Below are 15,893 nucleotides of genomic sequence, written 5' to 3' on the forward strand. Positions count from 1 at the left end.
ACCAATACCAGATGAAGTACCTGCAACTGCAGAAATAGGCTCAGAGTCTGAATCCGAGGTTTCAGATAATAAGGGGTTAGGCGGGGGTCGCTTTCTTGCGCCCTGTCCCTGACAAGCCACTTCCACCCGGGACACAAAAGTTTCCATAATAGCTGACAAAGATTCAATTGTCAATGGGGTGCTGGAGGATCCCGCAGATCCCTCGAGGGGATCCGGAGGAGATACATGAGTGGCAGGGTCCATGTTAATACAGGACACTTTTGCCAGCAAAAACAAAAAAACTTTTTCTTTTTTTTTTTTTTTTTTTGTGTGTCTCCCCCTAGCGCAATAGCGCCCCTCAGAGTACCTGCTTCTCGATCCCAGAGAGAGAGAGAGGGACCCCCAAGGCTCACCAACCGATGCAGTGCAGTTTCCAACAAACTGCAGCCAGCGTCTGTCTTACACAGACTGGAAGGAGCGGTTTGCTTTTTCCCGGGCAGAAGGCGTGGCTCTGCCCCCTGTGTACGCCTTCCGACGTTCCCAGCCCTCCACGAGGAAGCTGGGCTCACAAAACATGGCCGCCCCCATAGAAGAGACATAAGACTCCAAAAACATGGCGGCCGGCGTGACCTGAGGACATATATGCATTCGGTCTATGGCAAAATGGCGGCGGACCGCCGATATCGTCTTCCCAGCACATCCACCTGCACTCTGCTGAGAGGTGACATATGGATCTACAGAGATACACTGCACATAAGGTAGGATTATACCTCCTATGTCTGCTGTAATGTTACAGTCTGCTGGGTAGAGTGTTAGCTCTTGAACCAAGTCCACTTCCCACAAACACATGCTGTATTACAAGGGGGACTTGTAAGTATCAGATATATACTGACCATATATGGAGGGGCCCATAATATATACTGCCTCATAAATGAGGAAAAAAGGGAACGTTTACTCACCATACCGAACCGACAGGCACCCTCTCTTCACAATACCCTCTCCACCGGGGTGGGGGTTTGTGGACGCCTCGACTCTCTGGTCCTGGCGTCCAAGCGAGCTTTTAACTCGCAAAGTCAGTCCCTTTACTGGGACTCCGTCGCGGCCGACTCAGCGCACTGGTCTGCACGCGCTTTTAGGCAGAAACCGGGGTGACCACTGGATCTCATATCCAGCCCGTCGCCCGGCCCCGCATACTTACTTGAATATGTCGCGGCCGACCAAGCGCAATGCCATGGTCTGCACGCGCTCGTAGGCCGGCTGGGGTGACCACAAGTGTCGCCCAGTCCTGCATTTTTGCTTGAAGATCTCACAGGAAAAAAACACTGGAGAAAACTACCTAAAAAATGTCTTTTTCTTAAAGAAAAAAAGTCTTGCCAGGACCAAAAGATCCCAGCAAGGAACTTAGGTCCTTACTCCTGACTAGACAGAAAAAAACTGATTCCCTGTAGCAGAGAGAGGGAGGATATACCCTCAGGGACTGCCCCCTAGGGTGGAGCCAGAACGTTTTGTCATTCTGCCTAGTCCTACTCCTGCGGAGACAACATAACCCAGCTCTTGAGAATCAAGAAGACTACGTCTGTCAATGAGCGATAGAGAAACACCTTCCACAGGAAGGACGGATGAGGCCGAAGTACCACCTTCTCCCTGTGAACCACCAGATAGGAAGAACGACAGGACAATGCCACCAGTTCCGACACCCTGCGCGCAGAAGTGATAGCCACCAAGAAGGCCACCTTCTGAGACAAGGTAAGCAAGGGGACCTCCTGAATATTCTCAAAGGGAGGCCTCTGGAGAACCAACAGCACCAAATTAAGATCTTATGGGGGTAGCGGAGGTTGCACCGGAGGTACCAAGTGTCGCACCACCTGGAAGAAACTATGCACCAGGGAATGGGTGGCCAATGGCCTCTGGAAGAAAATAGCCAAGGCCGAGACCTGACCCTTGATAGTACTCAAGGCAAACTTTTGATCAACTCCCCGTTGAAGGAAAGCCAAGATCCGAGCCACCGAATAGGAGCGAGGGTGGGTCCCAAGGGACTCACACCACGCAATGTAAGACTTCCACGTACGATGATAAATTTTTCTGGAAGTCGCCTTCCTTGCTTTTAGCAGAGTGGGAATCACTTTAGCAGATAAACCACTGTCCTTTAGCACCTGGCTTTCAACAGCCAAGCCGTTAAAGCCAGCGACTGTAAAGCCAGCGACTGTAAAGCAGGATGGAAGATTGGCCCCTGAGAGAGCAGATCCACCCTGAGAGGGAGCCTCCACGGGGCTTCTGCGACAAGCCTGACCAGGTCGCTGTACCAGGCGTGACGAGGCCAGTCTGGAGCCACAAGAATGACCGGAATCCCTTCCACCTCTATCCTGCGAAGAAGTCTCGGCAGCAACTTGAGAGGAGGGAAGGCATATATCAGCCAGTACTGGCCCCAGGGGGCCACCAGCGCATCTGCCAGAGGTTCCTGGGAGCGGGCCACAAACCTCTGTACCTTCCTGTTGATTCGAGACGCCAACAGATCCACATCCGGAGTGCCCCAGTGAAGGCACAACTGTTGAAACCCCTCTGGATGCAGGGACTACTCCCCTGCATCCAAATCCCGGAATGTGGACCGTGGAGAGAGTTGGAATATGGCGCTCCGCACAACATAGAATGTCTGCCACTTCCAGGGCCGCAAGGACACTCTTGGTGCCCCCTTGGTGATTGACGTAAGCCACGGCCGTGGCATTGTCTGATTGAATGCACATGGGACAACCTTTTCAGACGGTCAGTCCAGTACGTCAGGCAAAGCTGGATCGCTCTCAGCTCCAGGACATTGATCGGCAATCGAGATTCCTCGGGGGACCAGACCGAGTCCTGACTCCCCCCCACCCAGACAGACTCGCATCTGTGGTGACAACTGTCAAGTATATAGGGAGAAACTATTTCCCTGACTGAAGCATGGAGGGGCGGAGCCACCAGACCAGGGACTCTCTGGTCCTGTGGCTTAATCCAATCCGAGAATCCAGAGTCGGTGTTTGTTCCACTTGAGAAGAATTTCCCTTTGAAGAACCCTCGTGTGGAACTGAGCAAAGGGGACGGCCTCAAAGGAGGACACCATCAGTCCCAGTACTCTCATACAGGTCCGAAGGGACGGCTGGTCGTTGTACATCAACAAACAAACAGCTGACTGGACCTTCAGGAGTTTTTCCGGAGGAAGAAACACCCTGGCAGAGGACGAGTCCAAGGTCAGGCCCAGATAGACCAGTCTCATGGAAGGGGTCAGAGACGACTTTTGAAGGTTCACGATCCAACCAAACTCCTCAAGAGTACGCATGCTGACCCCCAAGTTTTCCGTCAGCAACACGGGGGACTCCGCACTCAGATCATCCAGGTAGCCCAGGACCGATATCCCCCGCTGTCGCAACAGTGCCAGAACCGGGGCCAACACCTTTGTGAAGACCCGAGGAGCGGAGGCGAGACCAAAGGGTAACGCCACAAACTGATAGTGATCTTCTCCCACGGCAAAACGGAGAAACCGTTGGTGAGCAGCACAGATTGGAATGTGAAGGTAAGCATCCTTGATGTCTATTGAGGCCAGGAAGTCCCCCTGATGTAGGGAGGCCACCACCATGCAAATAGTTTCCATCTTGAACTTTTGAGCATGCACGAACACATTCAGTGCCTTTAGGTCCAGGATCGGCCACACCTTGCCCTCCTTCTTGGGAACTGTGAACAGGTTGGAATAAAACCAGTGAAAGCGTTCCGCCTGCGGAACAGACACTATCATTCCTTGCTGTAGCAAGTCCTGCACTGCCCCATAGAGCGCTCGCAAGCGATCTGGGGATAGGCGGACATTGGAAGGGAAAAACCTGGCCGGAGGAACGGATGGTAACTCGATCTTGAATCCGGACCGCACAACCTCCCAGACCATTTGTCTGGGATCCGGGCCAGCCACACGTCCGAGAACCGGCAAAGGCATCCCCCCACCCCAGTCACGAGTGAAGGCGCACCTTCAGGCCGACAGGCCATGTCCACAGGTTTGGCGGAACCGGACTTCTGTTTCCCAGCCCAGGGACGCTTGGGAGCACCCGAGGGAGCCTTGAAGGGCTTAGCCTTATCGGCTGCCCCCGAGGGAGGAGAATACTTTCTGTGAGGCAAAAAGGAGGGACCCCGCCTATGGCGAGAGTCCCTACCCCTGGAAGCCTGCGGGAGAAAGGTACTCTTACCCCCCGTAACACCTTTAATAATGTCGTCCAGGGCAGCCCCAAACAGACGGTCCCCCTGAAAGGGGAGTTCCGTCAAGGCCTTCTTAGAAGCCTGATCCGCAGACCAACACTTCAGCCAGAGCATATGCCTCATGACCACCGCCGAAAATGACAGACAACCCAAAACGTGTAACGTGAACGTGTACTCACCATACCGGGAACAAAGGCGGGCGCCATCTCATGACAGGACCCCACGCCACCGGAGAAGGGGGGCTGTCGGCCAAATAGGAACGCTGCGACATAAGCCTAGACCCTGTCGTGTGTGTCCCGGCGAGGCGTTTAACTCGCGGGACCAGTCCCCGTCCAGTGCAACTATGTCGCGGCCGACCCAGCGTGGAGCTAAGGCCTGCACGCGCTTGATGGCCAGACTGGGGTGACCACTGGATATGGGGGTCCAGTCTGGCATAATTGCTTGAAGATCTCACGGGAGAAACGTTCTGGAGAAAAAAAGACTAGCTAAAAAAAAATCTACATAAACAAAGTACTTTTATGCCAGGACCAAAGATCCCAGCAAGGAACTAGGGCCTTACTCCTAACTAGGCAGATTAAAAATTGACATCCTATGCAGAAAGAGAGAGGGTATACCCCCAGGGACTGCCCATAGGCGTAGCCAGAAATTCTTTATGCCTAGTGTCCTACTCCTGTAGGGGGCGGTATTACCCTACTATTATGCATCAGAGGACAGCATCCATCAATGAACGATAGAGAAAGTTATAGCTACTACAAACTAGGCAACACCAATATATCGGGGGCCGATATGCACTCTCCCCAATGTATCGGAATCGGCCTTTGGATTTACCGATATTGCCGATATTTAGGGAAAGTGCTTGTACTGGGGTGATGCCTGCAGCTAGAGGCATCACCCTGGTGCCGGTGTCCATAGCAGACGGTCGGCTGACTTGTAATGACAACCGATGCGGCTGAGAAGCCGCTCGGCTGTCATTACAAGTAGCGTGAGGGGATGTCCCCTCCCTCCCGCCGCCTTCCGTGGCTCGCCCGGGTCTCCCGTCCCACCGGGAGACCCGGGCATCCTACCTCCACTGCCACCGCTGCCGAAGAGAAGACCCGGTGTACTGCGTCTCCATGAAAAACCCCGGAAGTGATGTCATTCCGGGTACTCGGCGCCGAATTAAAAAAACTGACAGAATTCAAAACAGCCAAACTTGACATTTTGAATGCTTTTCGGTGCCGAGGAGGGGTTTGGGTTCTTTTAGACCCCCAGATCCCTCCACAAGAGTACCTTTAGAAAAAAAAGTTTTTTTACATGTCCGAAAACATCGGCAAATATCGGCCGATACCGATATCCGATGACCAAAATATCAGTATCGGCATTAAAAAAAACTATATCAGTCGATCACTACTACAACCTATGAGATATTTTAAGGATTTTACATTTTTTTTTACTAGTAATGGCGGTGATCAGCAATTTTTAGCGGGACTGTGACATTGCGGCGGACAAATGGGACACCTAACTGACACTTCTGACCCTTTTTTGGGGATCTCCATCTTCCTCTCTGACAGAATGGCGGTCTGCCTTGTTTACATATACACACTGCTGTTCTGCCTCTCTTGTGAACAAGCGGTGTGTCCCGCTGATTGGCTTCTGCTGTGTCCAATCACAAACCATGTCGCGAAATCACGTACAGGTACGTCATTTCATGCAGGAGGGCCTACCCTGCCGCAGTATATCTGCGTGGGGCCGTCCTTAAGTGGTTAATAATCATTTTACAAAGTTGGAGAGATATTTAAAATCTACTGGTCCCCTTGACCGCATAGGCTATTTTCTACAAAAGGGGAACTTCGCCTTTAAAACAAACTCCTGCACATACATTACAGGAAAGCATAAATCGAGTATTAAACATAATCTTGTGCTTCCCTGTTACATTATCTTCAGCTCAAACTTTATACAGATTTGCTTCTTACATCCAGTACCCTACACCAGAGCATTATGCATACAACTATTTATACCCGCTGTGTACACTGGTGTACTTACCAAATACATCGCTGTAACAAGATGAATTGATTTTGATTCCTGTACAGCAGAGGAGCAGGTCGGCAGTGATCACCTCAGGATCCTTATCCAAACGTATTTCCATAGTGCCTTGAACCACATTTGGTGTAAGTTCATGCAAATTTGCAACTTTCTGGCCTGTGTGAGCAGAACAGTTAGCAGTTATTTAGCATTAAAATCCTATTTTTTCTTTTCATATTCTAAGCAGCATATATGGTACTGAAATGAGGTTCAAAGCACAGAAGCCCTTAGGCCTCACTTCTACAATAGATGTAAATAGTATTATTCTTATATAGTATTCGAATATGCAACCAGTGTCACACTATTAGTGTTACTATCAATATCAATCTGAAAGGCAGACACAACTTACAATAAGGGGTTGTGCACTGACCTTGAAGTGTTCAGCTTGCATACTTAGTTGATAGCCATTATTGTGATTTGCGCTGAATAATATTGTCTATTTTTGACAACCTACAATATCACTATTTTCTAGGTCAAAGCATTATGGGACCAGTTTTAGTGTCAGTTCACACATACGCAATGTCAGACATCGCATAGTATAGGGAGCACACTGCTCTGCAAATCACACGTGATATCTATGCGTTGCAAATTCAGCCATACTGATTGTATGGCTGAATTCGCATTGCATTAGGGCCAAAGTTGCACAGGACCCTTTTTTTGGTCCCCACCAGAATCGGATCGCATAGGTGTTCACACCAATGCGACCTAATTCATGTCCGAATTGACAGTTCGCACTGCGATATGGGAACTGATCTGGTGATGTCGTTAACTCTGTATCGACACCCCCAGCGATTCGCATATGGCAGTGTGTCTGTGAGTCGGGTGTGATACGGGAACCCGCAGTGGATTGGCAGGGTTCCCGCATTGCACATGTGTTAACCAGCACTTAATAGCAATCTCTTAACTCTTCAAAGCCCTAACATGATAAACCCATTAATGTTTAAAATTATATATTTTCCCACAAAAAAAAAAAAGGAATAACACTATAGCAGGGGTGCTCAACCAGTGGCCCACAGGGCCCTCTGATGTGGCTTGCAACCTCCTGCTCTGGGATGGTGGGTCGGCAAGCCCAGATCGCAGGTTGCTGACCCGCCATCCCAGAGCATTAGAGTGGATGGAGCTGGTAACAGAGGAAGCAAGTGGGTGCGGATGGGGCAGGAACTGCATAAGCTAATGCTTTCTCTATGTTGTATAACGTGTAGCGCTAACATAGAAGTGATATTGAATAACAATGACTCAAAAACAGAAAAAACCTTGAGTGAAAAAGAAAATATAAATGTTGAAAAATATTAGAGGGACCACAAGTCCCAGCAAGTGAGTAAAAAAAAAAAAGGTGACAATATTCAAATAAAGTCCATAAAAAGTCCTCAAAATGGAAAGAAAATTGCCAAAATAAATGTGCAATACACTATGGAGGAACCACAAGTCCCAACAGATGTATGTGTCCAAGACTCTTCACACCATGCATGGAAGGAAATCACCCGTGAGTAGGGCATATAAAGTGGCTGCTTACCAGAACCATATGGCCATCCAACCTAAAGGACTGGCCACAAACGCTTAAAACAGAGCAGGTATGCAGGTTTACCAGAAGTCAATCATCAGAATGCACCAGACAAGGACATATGCAGACCGTATATAAGGAAGAGGGATGGAAGAGGCACATAGCGTAATGCTGTATTTAACTAAAACCAATTTATTTAAAAGTTTCACCTACATGTAACAAGGTAAAAGACAACGTCAACCTATAACGCAACGCATCGGGCGGTGCCAGACGTGACGTCACCATGCCCCCTTTGCCGACTTTAGGCTGTCTGTGAGAACGCGGGACGCCGCGACTTTCATCTTTAACATCGGCTTTGTGCCATGCCTGCTTTTACCTTGTTACTAGTAAAAAAAAAATAAAAAATTACATAAATATTTCCTGTAGTTAGTAAACGCAATAACTTTTGCGCAAACCAATCAAAATATGCTTATTGTGATTTTTTTTTTACCAAAAATATGTAGCAGAAAACAAATTGGCCTAAAATGTTAAAAAATTTAGATTTTTTAATTTTTTTTGAGAATTTCATATAAAAAAAAAATGTGAAAAATATTGTTATTTTTTCAAAATTGACGCTCTTTTTTTGTTTATAGCGCAAAAAATAAAAAATCGCACAGGTGATCAAATACCACCAAAAGAAAGCTCTGTTTGTGGGAAAAAAAGGACATCAATTTTGTTTGGGTACAGCGTCGCCCGACCGCGCAATTCAAGTCACGCAGTGCCGAATTGCAAAATAGGACCTGGTCACTGAGCAGCCAAATCCTCCGGGGCTAAAGTGCTTAAATAAAATTGGTTTTAGTTAAATACAGCATTACACTATGTGCCTCTTCCATCTCTCTTCCTTATATACGGTCTGCATATGTCCTTGTCTGGTGCATCCTGATGATTGACTTCTGCATACCTGCTCTGTTTTAAGCGCTTGTGGCCAGTCCATTAGGTTGGATGGCCATATGGTTCTGGTAAGCAGCCACTTTATATGTCCTTCTACTCACGGGTGATTTCCTTCCATGCATGGTGTGAAGAATCTTGGACACATACATATGTTGGGACTTGTGGTTCCTCCATAGTGTATTGCACATTTATTTTGGCAATTTTCTTTCCATTTTGTCACCTTTTTTTTTTTTTTTTACTCACTTGCTGGGACTTGTGGTCCCTCTAATATTTTTCAACATTTAGATTTTCTTTTTCAAGGTTTTTTTCTGTTTTTGAGTCATTGTTATTCAATATCACTTCTATGTTAGCGCTATACGTTATACAACAATTGTTATATGGTTTTTCTCTATAGGTCTGTGTATGCGGCTTTCTTTGCTTTTTTTTTTTTGTTACAGATAATCATCCACTTTTTTCTACATAGCGCAGAAAATTATCCTGTTTTATATAATGCTTCCTCTATAGCACCACCTCCTGTCCCAGGCAAAGTGCATTTGGTATAACTCTACCTAGGAAAGCAACTTTTCTAACAGCCAGCAAAACTTAAAGTTAAAAGGGCAGTTAAATAAAGCAATATTAAAGTCTAATTTTTAAATTAAAAAAAACAAAAAAACAAAACAAACAACAAACATGTTATACTTACCTGATCTGTGCAGTGATTTTGCACAGAGCAGCCTGGATCCTCCTCTCCTGGGGTCCCACGTCGGCAAGCCTGGCCCCTCCCACATGCCGAGTGGCCCTATAGCAAGCAGCATTTAGACATGGAGCTGTGGCTCGGCTCCGCCCCTTCCATCTTCTAATTGGTTTATTGGCTGTGATTGGCAGCTGCCAAAAGCCAAATCGGGAGTGCGAGAACCTGGAGAGGCAAGGCTCTCCTGCACATCGCTGGATCGAGAGGGGGCTCAGGAAGGTATATTAGGGGGGCTGCTGCACACAGAAGGTTTTTTTTTACCTTCATGCATTAATGTCTAATCCACTGGCAACAAAAGTGAGTACACCCCTAAGTCAAAATGTCAAAACTGGGCCCAAAGTGTCAATATTTTCTGTGGCCATCATTATTTTCCAGCACTATCTTAACCCTCTTGGGCATGGAGTTCACCAGAGCTTCACAGGTTGCCACTGGAGTCCTCTTCCAGTCCTTCATGATGAGCTGGTGGATGTTAGAGACCTTGCGCTTCTCAACCTTCCATTTGAGGATGCCCCACAGATGCTCAATAGGGTTTAGGTCTGGAGACATGCTTGGGCAGTCCATCACCTTTACCCTCTGCTTCTTTAGCAAGGCAGTTGTCATCCTTGGAGGTGTGCTTGGGGTTGTTATGTTGGAATACTGCCCTGAAGCCCAGTCTCTAAAGGGAGTCGATCATGCTCTGCTTCAATATGTCACAGTACATGTTGGTATTCATGGTTTCCTTGTCATCAGCAAACTTTGCAGGCTTTCTTGTGCATCATGTTTAGAAGAGGCTTCCTTCTGGGATGACAGCTATGCAGACCAATTTGATGCAGGGTGCGGCGTATGGTCTAAGCACTGACAGGCTGACCCCCCCCCTTCAACCTCTGCAGCAATGCTGGCAGCACTCATACGTCTATTTCCCAAAGACAACCTCTGGATACTACGCTGAGCACGTGCACTCATTTTCTTTGGTCGACCATGGCAAGGCCTGCTCTGAGTGGATCCTGTCCTTTTTAAACCGCTGTATGGTCTTGGCCACTGTGCTGCAGCCCAGTTTCAGGGTCTGGGCAATCTTCTTATAGCCTAGGCCATCTTTATGTACAGGAACAATTCTTTTATTTTCCAGATCCTCAGAGAGTTCTTTGGCATGAGGTGCCATGTTGAACTTCCAGTGACCAATATGAGAGGGTGAGAGCAATAACACCAAATTTAACATCACCTGCTCCCCATTCACACCTGAAACATTGTAACACTAACGAGTCACATTACACTGGGGAGGTAAAATGGCTAATTGGGCCCAATTTGGACATTTTCACTTAGGGGTGTACTCACTTTTGTTGCCAGCAGTTTAGACATGAATGGCTGTGTGTTGAAGTATTTTGAGAGGACAGCAAATTTACACTGTTATACAAGCTGTACACTCCCTACCTTACATTGTAGATATAAGAAAATATATACAAAAAATGTGAGGAGTGTACTCACTTTTGTGAAATACTGTATTAAACATCATAGTTTTGCAATGGGCGTACATAAGCACATAAAAAAATAAATAAATAAAAAAGGGTTATTAGGCTGCTTTCACACTGATCTGCAGGACCAGCGCAGTGCACATGCAGGTTAGTTGTGCTGAGCTATAGACTTCTATTATTTCCTGCGGTTTTGGTGCACTTTCTGAAAGCACACCAAAACTCCTGAATGCAGGAAAGTGCACCAAACCTGCATGATATAATAGAAATCTACGGCAAAGCGCAGCTAACCTGTAGGTGCACTGCATTGTACCCACTGTGCTAGTAAACCGGCAGCACATCGGTGTGAAAGCAGTCCTAGGCCCCTTTCACACAATCGGTCCAATCGGGTCCACCTGTCTGTTTTTTTCTTTTTGCGACTGTGAACAGTGGGTAAACATGTAATGGCCATTGGTCCCAGAGAAAATGAAGATCCTGATTGTTTAAAATCTTCATTATCTTATTCAAAATAAAAAAAAGTTTAATTCTGAACCCTTTCATTGGAGCCTGTGACCAGTAACCAAATCACTCAAATGCCACTCGTTCTTCAAAAGGTTGAGCCCCCCTGCACTACAGGATTTCCACAATGGTATCTGTCACTACCTTTAGGCTGCCATGGAGTCATGGAAACCTTTTGGAACACTAAACAATAAGATGATGCACTTATATAGATAAAATATATAGATCTGTGACGAGCACGGACGACAATATTAATGTTAAGAATCATCAGGTAATAGGGACCTACCCAATACTAGCTTTACTCCCTTTTTCAGTAGGATTTCCTTTATAGTTTTTCTAACACATGGTTCCAGCTCCGCATCTGCTAATGCGACCTTAGAATGTACCAATGTAACCTGTGCAAAACAGAAACATAGAAAATGTAAGACCAAGTTATATTTTTGCATTCTCTTATCACTTACATACCTCTAATGAGAAAAAACAAACACTGTAAGGGCTTCTGGACCAGCATGGTCAGTTTTCTTTGGATGTGAGCGTTTTTAAGAACAGTACTTTTGTGATCAATCAGCACCAGCTCTAGAAATCTCTAACCGTTCAAATAAGATTCCAAAAAGCAAATCATTACATACAAAGTATAGTAATGAAAAGCACATAAATGTTCCGTATTCTAAACATATCCTCTTAAATTTATAGCCTGGTCCCTGGAACTATAACTCCTAATATCAACCTACCACCTAAGGCTGGCCATAGATGGTGCAAATTTCTTTCCTGCAGTCACGGGTTGCAGGAAAGAAATTCACACAATTCTCCCATCAACACAGACAGCGCTGACAGGGACATTGTATTCCTCTGGCGGGGGCAGGCAGGGGAAGCCGTCCCCACCAGGAAAAGACAGTGATTATCGCTAGCAGCCGCTTGCGATAATTGGAAGCGAATCCGGCAGGCTGGTTGTACCCAAGTTGAGCGATCAACTTGGTACATTTAGCCTGCCCATTAACAGTTCGAATCTCGGCCAGTTCAGTTATACCGCGATTTTGCCACGATTTTGATTCATTTTAATGGGAAGCTGTGTTTTTGGTGTGGTTTTCAACATCGCATCAAAGATGCAGCATTCAGGACTTTTCAAAAAACGCACAGCACCCACAGCGCAGTGGTGTGAAAAGTCCCATAGGATTTAAAGGGAAACATTATTCTTGCGTTTTTCTTGCAGAGTAAAAATGGTGGAAAATTGTACCAGTGTGAAAGGGGCCTTAGGTTCAGTTTTCTCCACACCTCTGGAGTATTTCTTATAGCAAGGAGAGGGATTCAGTGACTTTGTCCTTTCTCAGGTATCATGAATTATAAAAAATAGGTTGTATTTTACCTCTTTCTCTGGATAATCTGTTTTCACTTCTGCAGCCATTTCAACACCTGCGGAACCTCCACCCACAATAATCACATGTTTAGCTTTCTGGACCTTGAAAAAAAAGAAAGTAAAAAGAAGGTAAATTTGACTAGGCCGCAGCTAGACCTTATATGGCGTTAAGCCATTGTGCTACAATAAACAATCATTACGGGTCCTTATCGTTCCTTACCTCTGGGAGAACAGTAGCAGGCAGCTAAAATGAAATACAACTTGGACAACAGAAGTATAGAAAAAGTTGAAGAGTCACACTAAATCCTAAATTCTTCATGTGGTTTTATTCCATGAAAGCCAAAGTGAATGCAACCATTTGGTCTTCGCCCAACCATACCACACTCTCAAATCACATTTCACCCCTAAGGGTTTGCTCACAGGGATTAGAGTAGGTACCGATTTTAAACCCTGTGAGCAAGCCCTTAAGGGTGAAAAGTGATTTGAGAGTGTGGTATGTCGGGTGAAGATCAAGTGGTTGCATTCACGTTGGCTTTTATGGAATAAAACAACATTAGGAATTTAAGATGGAGCGCGACTCTCAACATTTTCTATACTTCTGTGGAAGCAGAGATGGGCTACAGTAGCCAGCACCCTAACAGCTCCCTAATGATGAGTGGAGTTGGTTAGGAGCAGTGTTGCAGATTGGGTTTTGTGACAACTTGGACCACCGTTAAGCTGGCCATACACTAGGAGTTTAATAGAGTCAATACATTTAACAGCTTGATGAATCTTGTTCGAAAGTACTTCCAAATTTTGCTATTAACATTCGATTTTGGACGGAATTGACTTTAACAAATGAAAACCACACACAGCAGGTAAAATAAGTATTGAACACGTCACCATTTTTCTAGGCAGAAATATTTCTAAAGGTGCTATTGACAAGATATTTTCACCACATGTCGGTAACAACCCATGCATTCCATACATACAAAGAACCAAAACCAATAAAGTCAGAAATTAAAGGTTAAGTCCAGTCAAAACGAACGCTACACCTGCTCTTTGCCACATTCTAAGACTATTCTATCTAACCATGTAAAGCAAAAATCACTATACTTACCTTTTCTACACCCGATCTGGTCCGGTCTCCAGCGGCGGAAGCTCTGTGCAGGAGAGGACCGACAACGGTTGTGAAATGAATGGGAAGTGACGTCACCTATAGACTTACTATGGGGCTTCCGTTGTCGAGTGCCTCTCTTTCACCCGCCTCCACACTGAAGCGCCGCTGACAGATCAGCGTGGGACCGGATCGGGTATAGAAAAGGTAAGTTTAGTGATTTTTGCTTTACAGGGTTAGATAGAATAGTTTTAGAATGTGGCACAGAGCAGGTTTAGCGTTAGTTAGGTTTTGACTGGACTTATCCATTAAGGTATGTGTAATAAAATGGAATGACACAGGGAAAAAAAGTGTTGAGCACTGAAATTTATTTAAAGCGGTTGTAAACCCTATATAAAAAAATACAAAAAAAAAAAAAACCTGCAAGACAAAGGCATAATGAGCTAGTATGCATCGCATACTAGCCCATTATGTTTAACTTACCTTAAAACGAAGCCCCGACACGGACCCCCGGACATCGATGCGGGCGCTGCCATGATCCCTCGACGTCTCTTCCGGGTTCGGCGGCTCCGGCGCGCTGATTGGCCGGAAGAGACGGCTCCAGCACGCTGATTGGCCGGAGCCGCGATGACGTCACTCCCGCGCATGCGCGCGGGAGTGATTTTTCCGGCAAGCTCCCGGCAAGTTAATTGAAGGTCCCCCCGGACCTTCAGAGCGCATGCGCCGCTCGCGCGAGCGGCTGCATGCACTGTAAATATCTCCTAAACCGTGCCGGTTTAGGAGGTATTATTTGTACCTACAGGTAAGCCTTTTTATAGGCTTACCTGTAGGTAAAAGTGTCAAAAAGCGGGATACGACCGCTTTAATACTTCATACGAAATACTTTGTTGGTAATGACAGCATCAAGACGCCTCCTGTATGGAGAAACTAGTCACATGCATTGATCAGGTGCGATTTTGGCCCATTATTCCACAGTCTTCAAATCTTGAAGGTTCCGTGGGCCTCTTCTATAAACTCTGATCTTTAGTTCTTTCCATAGATTCTCTATTGGATTCAAGTCAGGTGATTGGCTGGGCCATTCTAGCAGCTTTATTTTCTTTCTTTGAAACCAATTGAGAGTTTCCTTGGCTTTGTGTTTGGGATCGTTGCCTTGCTGAAATGTCCACCCTCGTTTCATCTTCATCAACCTGGTAGGTGGCAGTAGATTTTTATCAAGAATGTCTTGGTACATTTTTCCATTCATTCTTCCTTCAACGGCATGATGTTTGCCAGTACCGTATGCTGAAAAACAGCCCCACACCATGATGATCCCACCTCCAAACTTCAATGTTGGTATGGTGTTTTTGGGGCGATTTGCAGTGCCATTTGACCTCCAAACATGGTGTGTATTATCGCATCCAAAGAGTTTCATTTTGATCTCATCTGACCAGACTATATTCTCCCAGTATTTCACAGGCTTGTCTAAATGTTGTGCAGCAAATTTTAAACGAGCTTCAACATGCTTTTTTTCAGCAATGGAGTCTTGCGTGGTGAGCGTGCATACAGGCCATGCATTACTTATTGTTTTCTTTGAAACCATTGTACCTGCTTTTTCCAGGTCTTTCTAAAGCTCACTGAAACATTCAGAAGTTTGGAAATCCTTCTGTAACCAATGGCATCAGTATGTTTTGCAACAATAGGGTTGCAAAGGTCTTAAGAGAGCTCTTTGCTTTTACCCACCATGAGGATGTTTCTTGTGTGACACCTTGGTAATGAGACACTATTTTATAGGCCATCAGTTGAGACTGAGTCAGCTAATATTAATTTGCCCTGACAAGGGGCAGGATTGTTTTCTAATTACTGATAGATTTCAGCTGGTGTCTTGGCTTTCCATGCCTTTTTGCACAGCGGTTCAGAGAGTTTTGAGGTCCAAGATTGGATGCAATTTGCCCTCCTTCCATGGAACGGTAAACAGGTTTGAATAGAACCCTCAAAAGCGTTCCTGATGAGGAACTGGTACAATCACGCCTTGTGACAGCATATCCCAAATCGCTTCCTGCAGACTCGCAAGGCGGTCTGAGGACAGCTGAATATTGGAGGGAAAAAAT

The 15,893-nt window shown here is 46.0% G+C and overlaps 1 protein-coding gene across 1 annotated transcript in view; it reads right to left on the reverse strand.

Annotated features, from left to right (window-relative positions):
• Window positions 1-15,893, reverse strand: part of AIFM2 (AIF family member 2) — a 65,503-nt gene that overhangs the window by 19,303 nt on the left and 30,307 nt on the right. The window contains exons 4-6 of the mRNA XM_082268012.1: window positions 12,720-12,812; window positions 11,643-11,751; window positions 6,214-6,369 (exon numbers count right to left, since the gene is read on the reverse strand). Of these exons, the coding sequence (XP_082124138.1) occupies window positions 6,214-6,369; window positions 11,643-11,751; window positions 12,720-12,812 (358 nt within the window). The remainder of the gene's footprint in view (window positions 1-6,213; window positions 6,370-11,642; window positions 11,752-12,719; window positions 12,813-15,893) is intronic.

This window comes from Pelophylax lessonae, assembly GCF_965119305.1.
Source record: "Pelophylax lessonae genome assembly, chromosome: 9".
NCBI lineage: Eukaryota > Metazoa > Chordata > Amphibia > Anura > Ranidae > Pelophylax > Pelophylax lessonae.